The sequence below is a fragment of the Coturnix japonica genome, chromosome 38 (assembly GCF_054131305.1).
Source record: "Coturnix japonica strain WE chromosome 38, WE-NBRP24, whole genome shotgun sequence".
Taxonomy (NCBI): domain Eukaryota; kingdom Metazoa; phylum Chordata; class Aves; order Galliformes; family Phasianidae; genus Coturnix; species Coturnix japonica.
In genome coordinates, this window is record NC_140700.1 from 4,714,093 (window position 1) to 4,723,939 (window position 9,847).

At 53.2% G+C, this 9,847-nt stretch overlaps 2 protein-coding genes across 4 annotated transcripts; one reads left to right on the forward strand and one right to left on the reverse strand.

Annotated features, from left to right (window-relative positions):
- Positions 1-215: 215 nt before the first annotated feature.
- On the reverse strand, positions 216-5,563 carry AP4B1 (adaptor related protein complex 4 subunit beta 1). 3 transcript variants are annotated; one of them, XR_014938765.1, is made up of 10 exons: positions 5,233-5,563; positions 4,930-5,154; positions 4,663-4,793; positions 4,336-4,483; positions 3,441-3,937; positions 3,213-3,296; positions 2,382-2,485; positions 2,063-2,296; positions 1,514-1,798; positions 216-1,247 (listed from the first exon to the last, which is right to left on the reverse strand). XR_014938765.1 is itself a non-coding variant. In XM_015885211.3 (10 exons), the coding sequence occupies exons 1-10, from the start codon at positions 5,343-5,345 to the stop codon at positions 820-822; spliced, it is 2,223 nt and encodes a 740-aa protein (XP_015740697.2). In that variant the 5' UTR covers positions 5,346-5,556; the 3' UTR covers positions 216-819. The 3 variants fall into 3 exon arrangements, 2 of the variants coding, with proteins under 2 accessions (XP_015740697.2, XP_085383269.1); XM_015885211.3 differs by having other exon boundaries at positions 2,063-2,270; positions 5,233-5,556; XM_085527143.1 differs by lacking the exon at positions 5,233-5,563 and having other exon boundaries at positions 2,063-2,270; positions 4,622-4,793; positions 4,930-5,121.
- DCLRE1B (DNA cross-link repair 1B) lies at positions 5,520-9,525 on the forward strand. Its single transcript, XM_015885214.3, has 4 exons — positions 5,520-5,852; positions 5,931-6,078; positions 6,165-6,344; positions 6,448-9,525. The coding sequence occupies exons 1-4, from the start codon at positions 5,664-5,666 to the stop codon at positions 7,296-7,298; spliced, it is 1,368 nt and encodes a 455-aa protein (XP_015740700.2). The 5' UTR covers positions 5,520-5,663; the 3' UTR covers positions 7,299-9,525.
- Positions 9,526-9,847: the final 322 nt, after the last annotated feature.

The following is a 9,847-nucleotide window of genomic DNA, read 5'->3' on the forward strand; positions in this document are numbered from 1 at the left end:
TCAGCACTTGATTCAGTGCAGCTACAGCTGAGGGTTTGCCAGCAGGCTATCGAGGTGGGGCTTCACTCCTAGTTTGGGTATTACAGTAAGTTGGCATGCAGGACTGAAATGAACTGTTGCACAACTGCTCTTTCAAGGTGTTCTTAAGAGAAGCGGAGAGAAAATGCTGTGTAAAATGAAGGCCCTGTGAACAAACACTCCAGGAGGCAGCCAGGAAGGATTCACTTCTTTATTAGGAAAATCAGAACTGAAACCTAAAACTTGTTGTTTACCAGGGACAGCAGCGTTCCAGTGAAGTGCACATAGAGATACAATAGAGTCGTTATGAGTCCTCTCTGTGCCCTGGCTTAAAGCTACTGCAGTGGGAAGAGTGAGAGCTGGGGCTGACCAGGTGCAACTCTCCTGAATGACGGGATGGTTTCTGAATTAGTTCTCACCAAAGGAAAAAAAGACAAACAAAAAACAACCCAACCTGTCCAAAGTGCTGCCCTGAGTTTGGCTCACTTCTGTTTCCATCAGTCACATTGGTGCCTTGTGACACTCACGGCAGGTGCCAGCATTTCTGACTCAGATCAGCAGCAGCTCACACACATTATCCTGTCCTTTCCCCAGCCCAGGGGAGGACGCCCTTTACCCTGTCCTGCTCACCAGCCTCAGGAGCTCAGCACCAGCAGCACTGAGCTGCAGCTGTAGCTCTCCTATGCCCAACACTCCTACAGTTCAGAAGTACAAAACCTGCATCAAGAATAGCAAACTGAAGCCAGAGGAGAAAACTCCTCCTGCGACCTGAGCAATCGCCCCACAAAGAACAGAGACCCATCAGGATCTGAGCCCAGCAACTGCCCCCACGGCAGTCCTGAACACAGACATGAAGGCCTGTAGTGCCTCAGGTTTCGCCTCGCTCTGTTTCACTGCAACCTGCATCCCCGAATCTTCTGCCTCGAGCAACAGCTCTGTCAGGAAGAGGCAACCACCGTCATCCTGAGCAATGAAATAAGCTTTCCACGGCTGGACACCAGCTTTGCTCATAGCGATAGTCTGGATGTGGACAACATGAAGGGCAGTCTGGATAGTATCTGGGTGAACTGCTCCAACCCAGGGCACAGACTGCTGGCAGCTAACGTCCAGGCTCAGCCAGGTCTTCTCAAACTGCTCTGCAGTCAGGGCGACATCAGGAATTAAGGTAAGGCTGCCTGTATCAGGATGAACCTTGAGGACTTCTTTACTCCCTTCAGAAGCCAGTGACTCTGAAATCAAAGCACAAACAAATGAGATGCAGTATTTATTCCCCTATTACCAGTTTCACACAGAACATCCCAGGAGGCCATCAGATGAAGGCTGCAATTACAGCACCCTCAGCAGCAATCTCCCTGGGCCAATGGGGAGGTGATCAACCAGGCGTTGCACAAGATATACAGAACACTACGAGTGTTCTCAAGGCACTGTGATCTTTTCCAAAGGAACTCATGTGAGTGTTTACTGACAACAAGAAACTGCGGGTGATGTTGGTTACCTGTGCCCCCATTCCCAGAGTCTGGACAAGGAGTAAAAGCGTGACAGGGCTCCCCTGGTTGGTGAGCTGTGACAAGTGCCCAACGTGCTTTGCCATAAATAGGTGCGAGGGTATTGAACTCAGATGCCCACGTATTCACAGGTTGTTCTGTTTGGTCTTCCAGGAGCCCCAGGGAAGGGTCCGACTTGGGGCTGCACAGAACCCGTTTCACTTCATCCACACCGGACTGTAAGAGGCGATAGTAGAACAGCCCGCGGTCTCGTACTGACATATCCTTCTCCTCCTCTGCAAGTAACAGAACACAGAGAATTTGAGCATTCAGATTTTCCCCAGGTTTCATGACCCTTCATTACTAAAAACAGACTTCCAGGGATCCAGTGCAAGCTTGTCACACCAATCAGGGACACAATGCAGCCTAATGCATAGAACTACATTACTTTGCCACCCTGGATGGTCCCCTCATTACAAGGATGCCAACACTGCATCCCTGCACCAGGAATGCATCAAAAACAGGTCCCTAAAAGTAGGATGCTGAAAGAGGAAACCCACCTATGCAGTGATAGAGCAGTCTCCCTAGCATGTCCTGACACTCAGCGGGACGAGACAGGAACAGCCGCACCAATGCTGTCAGGAGCTCCATCTTTACTGCTGGAAACACTTCTGTTTTCACATTCTCCACAAAGTCCTCTAACACATAGGGGGTGTTTGGTACTTTCTCACCATGAGCACCAAGGAGCCAGATCAGTGCTTGCTTGCCCTGAAGGCACCAAAGAAGAGCACATTCTGTTTAACAGGGTAGCTATGTTCAGGTTACCAGTGTTGACATGAAATCAAGAGACACAAGAGAACAAACCTAAAGCCACCTTACCTCGCTGTCCTGGATGATGTCCTCACAGCCAGGCAGTGCCTGACACACCGCATCTGTGCACTGGGGACACAGCCAAACCAGGTCCCGAAAAGCCTGTACTACCGCTGCAATGGAACAAAATGACCAGAGTCAAAAGACTTTGCTAAGTTTTGAGACATTCTCCTTCAAAATCCCAGTATGCTGCCCCTGTAAGATATACCAAGTCTAAAATAAAGCACTGAAACTTCACGTTGTTCCTCTTGCTTCTGGAAAGTAATCCCTCTTTTGGACGCTCCCCAGCCTTCAGAGACTGACTCAGGATGTCTCAGATATACAAGGTTACAATAACAAATTGAAACTACTGAGGACCATTTCAAGAGCTGACTGTAAGCATGTGGCATGGAAAGCTGAAAGCAGGAGCATTAAGAAGAGGGCAGAAATAGCTCAGGGAAGTTAGATCTGAGAACAGCAGAACAAAAAGGCAGAAGTCTGGGTTGAGTTGAATCAGGCTGTTCTATGAGGAAAAGAAATCAGGAACATTTAAAAGACAGAATCTAGGAGCACCAGTCAGCAAGAACTCAAAATCAGACCTAATAAAATGCCTCTGCCTTCATTCCTTGGAGTCAACAGAAGGCAGCCAGAAAAGAGACCCCATATCAGACCAGGAACACAGCCACAACCATCTCCAAGGAAGGAAAACCTACAATGTCTGGTCACACTCCATATCCCCACTCAACCAGGGAGACTTCTGCCTGTCAGGTGCCTCCTGGAGCCTCAAGTTTTGGGACCACAAACCTCCGCAAGGCCATTTCCTGACAGCTTAAGCCACGTAAACAACGTGAAGGTGATTACCTGACGTGATGTGCTCCTGTTGAAGCCCCAAGAGCTCTGTCAGAATCCCCACGCACTGTTCTGTGTATGTCCTGGCAATACTGCCTGCAGGGGCAACAAAAAGGATACAAGTCAACCACGAGCCCAATTATTCATCACAAACTCTTTAAAATGAGTCTTCTTTCTTTTTTGACTATTTTCTTAAGACTGAGGGCTGCAGCTGCTTCTGAAGCAAGGCAGAGCTCTTACCTATGGCAGAGATCGCCCCCTGGGCCAGCTCCACTGATATATCAGTGCAATAACCCTTCAGCTCTTCCAACACTTGTTGCACGTTTTCATCGTTCACCAGCTCGCACAACACTTCCATCTTCTGGCATTTGATGTAGTGGGGCTCTGAATAGGAGCAGAAGAACTTCTTGTAGTGGCTGCTAAAATGGCCAGGGAGACTCCCAAGGATCTGACGCACGTGACACAGAGCAGCAAAGCAGAGCTCCCTGCTCTCTGAGGTGCAGGCAGCCAGCAGCGGCCCCTTCACCCTCACCAAAACATCTGCCTGCACATGTGGGTACTCCCTGGCCAGCACGAGGAAGAGCTTGGTGGCTGCCATCACAACGCTGGGGCTGCTGCTTTTCAGATATCCATCCAGCAGATTGAGAATGTTGAACAGCTCGTCCTCAGTGCGGGGTCTGTAACGCAGCAGGAAGGCAAGCACCTCGCTTTGCCCCCATTGATCCAGATCTGCCATCCTGCCAACCAAATGGACACTGTTTGCAGGAGTCAGGGAGCTCATAAGGATCTGTGCTGTGCAGCTGCAGCCCTTACAGCCTCCACTCCCATCAGACACCGTGTGGGTTTGTTATGATGCCACAATTTCATCTAAAAAGGACCAACTGATCATAGGCTTAAATGAGCATCGATCACTGCTGATGTAGGGCTGAGACAGACAGGGAAACACTGACAAGGTCCCTGGGCAGCAGCACCTCGCTCATCCAGATATTGTTTCATTTAGGATGGGCACCTTCACCTTTGGGTGCCTGATATTTCAAGTTCTATGGGAATCCAGAATCACTCACTGCTATGTGTACAAAATGCAACAGACAGAACCAGGCTCCCAGTGCCATCTCTGACATGGAAGAGGACAAACCTGTTGAGGAGATGATGGGCAATGGGTTTGTTGATGACAACCCCTCCTTCTTTCTTCAGGATCTCTTCCAAAGCCCTCAGACAGTTCACCACCACGATAGGGTCCTGGTCACGAAGCAGGCTGTACAACTCGTTCACCAATGCACCATCTGCAAAGATACAAAGGTTCTGCAGTGCTATTCTCACTCTACAGCAGCAAGCAGCCTTTGGCCCAGCCATGTGGATGTACATGATGGGATGGTGCGATGCTGAGCCTTCACTCCCCATTGCATTCAGCCCAAACCAACCTGTCACATCCCTCCATGCCCAATGACAGCGCACTGCTCACCCACTTCGTTGTCTCCCTGCAGCCTGTGCACCTTGGCACAGCCCAGCACAGCGATCCTGCGCACGTAGGACGCTCTGTCCCTCAGGCCGTTCAGGAGGGGCTGCTGCACGTATTCCTGCATGCCGGGCATCCTGCGGGCACCAAGGAGGGCTCAGCGGGTCCCTTCCTCATAGGGCGGTGCTGGCAAAGGGGGTGTGGGCAAGGAAAGAGACGGCAGGGGGCGATGACAGGGGAGAGGGGCGAGGATAGGGATGGCACGGCACCCACCTGAGGTCGCAGAGTCCGCGCAGCGCCAGGCCGCGCACCGCAGGGCTGGGATCGGCGCAGTCCCGGCGCAGCGTGTTGACGGCCAGCAGCGCCAGGCGGGGCATGAGCGGAGCGTGAGCGCACACGTAGAGCTGCACCAGCTTCTTCTGCACCACGTCGGACGCCGCACCCGCCTTCACCATCTCCGCGAACAGCCCCGACACGTCGGCGCCCTGCGCCATCAGCCTGCGGCACACGGCGCTGCCGTCAGCTCAGCGCGACCTTAACCCGCATCCCTCCTCCATCCCGCAGCCCGTCCCGCACCGGATGACTCTGAGCACGGCGTTGCGGTACCGCAGCGGGTCCGCCTGCACGTGCGGGTTGCTCAGAGCGCGCCGCAGGTCCCGCACCGCATCCTCGCCGCCCAGGTACGGCATGGCAGCACCGCACAGCACCGCACAACACAACACAACACAACACAACACCGCACAACACCGCACAACACAACACAACACCGCACAGCACCGCACAACACAACACAACACCGCACAACACAACACAGCACCGCACAACACAACACAGCACCGCACAACACCGAACAACACAACACAACACCGCACAACACAGCACCGCACGGCCCCGCACCGCGCAGCCGCCGCCCCGCCCCGCATCGCCCCTCCCCTGCCCCGCATGCGTGGAAGCATTGAGCGGGAAGCTGCGGGTTGTTACCCGCTCCATCCCCGCATCCCATCGCCATGAACGGCACGTTGATCCCCGGGACTCCCATCGCCGTTGATTTCTGGAGCGTGCGGCGTGCGGGGGCCGCCCGGCTGTTCTTCTTATCGCACATGCACTCGGATCACACGGTGGGACTGTCCAGCACGTGGAGCCGCCCGCTCTTCTGCTCCCCGCTCACCGCCCGGCTGCTCCATCACCGCCTGAAGGTACGGCACCACAACCCGCACACACCCCGCACCTCGGCCCTGTCGATCCCGCATCCCAGCCCTCACACCCTCCCGCAGGTCCCCACGCGCTGGATCCACCCGCTGGAGGTTGGGCAGAGCCACGCGGTGAGCGAGGAGGTGACGGTGACGCTGCTCGATGCCAACCACTGCCCCGGCTCCGTCATGTTCCTGTTCGAAGGCTCGTTCGGCACCATCCTTTATACAGGTTCGGTACCATCCTTTATACAGGTACGGGGTGCTTAATGCGGCCCCGCTGCCGCCCTGCCTGCCCTGACGGCCCCATTCCCGCAGGTGATTTCCGCTACAGCCGCTCCATGAAGCTCGAACCATCCCTGAGCGGCCGCCGCATCGACCGGCTGTACCTGGACAACACCAACTGCCACCTGCGCTGCTCGCTGCCATCACGGAGCCGTGCTGCACATCAGGCTGCTCAGCTCATCCGCCAGCACCCGCAGCACCGCGTTGTTATCGGTGAGTGATGCCCAGTGCCATCAATGGGTGATGCCCAGCATCAATGAGCGCCACACGGTGCCTGCTCTGCTCCTCCCGCCGTGATAATACTGTGATAATACAGGTGTGTACAGCCTGGGGAAGGAGGAGCTGCTGGTGGACCTGGCGCTTGAGTTCGGTACGTGGGTCGTGGTGAGTCCATCGCGCCTGGAGCAGATGAAGCTGCTGGAGCTGCCCGAGGTGTTCACAGCGGAGGAAGGAGCCGGCAGGATCCGAGCAGTGGATGTCTCTGAGATCCGCCGGGACACCGTGATGAGCTGGAACGTGCTGCATCCGACCATCGCCATCCTCCCCACGGGCAGACCTGTGAAGGTCACCCACCCCCAAATCCACCTCGTCCCCTACTCGGATCATTCGTCCTTCTCGGAGCTGTGTGAGTTTGTGAAGTGGTTGAAGCCCTGCTCGGTCATCCCGATTGTGAAGGACAACACGTGCTACGCTGCCTTTCAGAAATACCTGAGTCCCGACCACCAGGCACTTCCTGGCCTTGGGATTCCAAAGCCTCTGCAGGTACCTGCACAGCAGCAGAGCAAAACAAGGAAACAGAAACCCATGTGCCTTGTGAAAAGAGCTGCCCAGCACTCTGTGCCCAAAGGAGTTGTTTATGAGCCTCTGGAGGAATGTGCTGAGCAATCTGAGGGGCTCGGGGGTGTTACAGCTCCTCGGCAGCACTCCCACGAGTCAACTTTCTGCTCCCACGAAGATGGTATTTGTTTTTATGACTATGAGGAGGAAGAGCCAAGTGGAGAACAGCCAGGGGGAGCAGCTGGCACTGCCGGGCAGTCACTTGTTTCTGATGAGGACTTTGAAAGTGAACTTGCAAAGCAATATTTACTCACTCCTTTAAATGCCTTAAAGCAGAGTTCCTTCCATAAGGCTGTAGAAGATTTATTTAGTAGGTGGGAGGCGTCCTGAAAATTGTCTGTCGGGGCGAATGCAGTTGATGAGAACGATTCTGAAAGCCTTCAGACTGCATCCTTTCCTTTGTGAGCAGGTTTCTCATCACAGGAGAGGAGCTCAGCTATGAGGATTTGGTTTTGGTTCCTCTTATTAGAGGCAAAAGAGAATCGAGGGCTAGTTAGTAGAGATCACATTTTTCGTTTATTTATCTTTGACTTTGTTGGGTCCCCATTCTGTGCTCAGGCAACGTGGTCCCTCTGCATTTCTGAACCATTAATCTGTTTTTTTGCAGAGATTTATGTGTCTGTTGTGGGTTGGTTCATGTTGAGCAGCAGAGGGCACGAGCTGCCTGCAGCCTGATGGGCTCACGTGTGATGGAAGAAGTAACAAAGGGGAACTGGAGTCCTGCAGATCTTACTCTACACATCTATGCTGCTTCATTGACATTCATATTTATAAGTACTTTGTTTTAAGATGTGTTACAGATATTTATTAGGTTATATTTAAAAGCTGGTGCTTAAAGAAATGTAGAAGATGAAGTGCCTTTCTAATCGCTGAAATACCTCCGGGCAGCACTGACTCTCTCACCTCTCAGCACTACTTTCATATTAATTGTAAATACAATTTTCAGGTCATTGCCTGGAAAAGACAGGATTTATGTGAGTTCTTGACTTCCTGCAATGGAAGCATCTCCCTGTGGTCTGCAAGTCCTGTTTTTCCCAGTGAAAATTAAACTCCAGAGCCTTATCAGGTCAGCATGAATGGAAGCACCTGCTTCTTGTATAACATCTGAGGCTGCCAGGGAAGTTACAGCCCTTTGTTTGCAGTAGTTTGTTACTGGATGCCTTGGAGATGCAGGCTGTGCTTGGGTGCTGTTGAAATGTGAGTGACTCATTGACATACAGGGTGAAACTGCTTGTACTCCAGATTCCACTGTGCCGCTCTGAGCTGCAGCATCTCCACTGCTCACAAGTAATGCACAGAGCTGTGTCAGTGCTGCTAGTTGTTCTGCTTGCAACAGTGAGAAGCTGTAGCCAAGTGTTTGCTTGGCTGTGGAGTATCTGGGGCTGCGTGTCAGTCATCCCTGCAGTAAAGTGCTCAGACCGAAGCCCTCCCAAATCTATCCATGCAGAACATGCTTGAGCTGTTTATCTCTGCTCCACAGTTGAGAGCCAAGCCCCAGTGGGATGAAACAGAGACCATAGAGGAGCTCAAAGCAGAGCTGAGTTCCTTTTGGCAAGACTTCAGCCCTGTTTTAACAGGCTGTGATCAAACACTGGTGTGTCACAAGGGCAGGGCAAGGCTTATGGCTCTGGGAGCAGCTCTGCCCTGCCGAGCTCCTCCACACAGTGCATTGCATTGCAATACTATGGATATTGTTCCTAACTGCTTCCCATGCTACAAGGCTCCAACACTTACAACAACTTCCCTGCTTCAGAGCTGCTTTGGGTTGTTGTAGCCCATGTTCCTGTGGCTGTTTTTCTAGATAAGAACTGACATATCGGGGAAATCTGTTCATCTAGACAAACATACTGGGGGTATTTTGTAACGTCACAACAACCTGAAGCCTAAAATCTCAGGTTTTGTGCGTTTTAAAGCCTAAAATCCCAGGTTTTGTGCGTTTTAAAGCCTAAAATCTCAGGTTTTGTGCGTTTTAAAGCCTAAAATCCCAGGTTTTGTGCTTGTTTTAGAGCCCTTCTGAACGAATAACTGGAAGTGTAGGAAAGGCGGGTGCCCTGATCATCACCTGAGCTGCTTTGACGTGAGCTGCTGTCTGCACCCAGCTCTTTGGGCTGCATTTGCAATCCCTTCTGCTCCGTTTTTACCCTCTTGAAGTCCCTGCAGTGCCTGTTTTCCTTGCTGTTATTTTGCACTCAGCTGAGCGCAGCCTCAATGCAAGCGGCCGTGAGTGTGCAATGATTGTTAGGGAGGAACCTGACCAGCCCTGCGAGCAGGTGCCTGTGCAGATAAGGAGCATATTCTATCTCGGTGTGTGTGCTCAGGTCCTGCCATGCACAGCACTGTGCACAGCTCACCCTGTGCTTGTTTTCCATGCCAACATGCACACACAATGCTTGTCGTGTTATCAAACCAAGGCTGCCTTTAGGCTTTGCTGCTGTTTGTGGTCTCACTTGTGTGTTGACCCACACGATGGCTGTGAGAGTAAACATTATGTGTTGTTCTGTGAGGCACCGTGCGGTGTTTGGATGATTTATTATAATAAAATGATTGAAACCGATGAGCTGCGGTATCGCTGGGATTGGGCTGTAATAAGGCGACCCCAAGAGCCCCTGCACACCCCGTTGGAGCTCTGTGTCCCCATCCCACCCCGTTGGAGCCCGGTACCCGCAGCCCGGCCCGTCCCATCCCGTCTCAGCCCGTGGCTCCTCCCGGCCGCTCCGCCCCCTTCCTTTGCTCGGCGCTCTGCCCGCCCCGCTCTGTGCTCGGCTGCCTCAGTCTGGCGCCAGCGGCCTTGGGGCCCGGAGCGGCGGGAGCGCTGTGGCGGTGGCGGCGGCGTCGCTCGGGCCCGGCCGGGCGGAGGTGGCGGCGGAGACGGCGCGGAG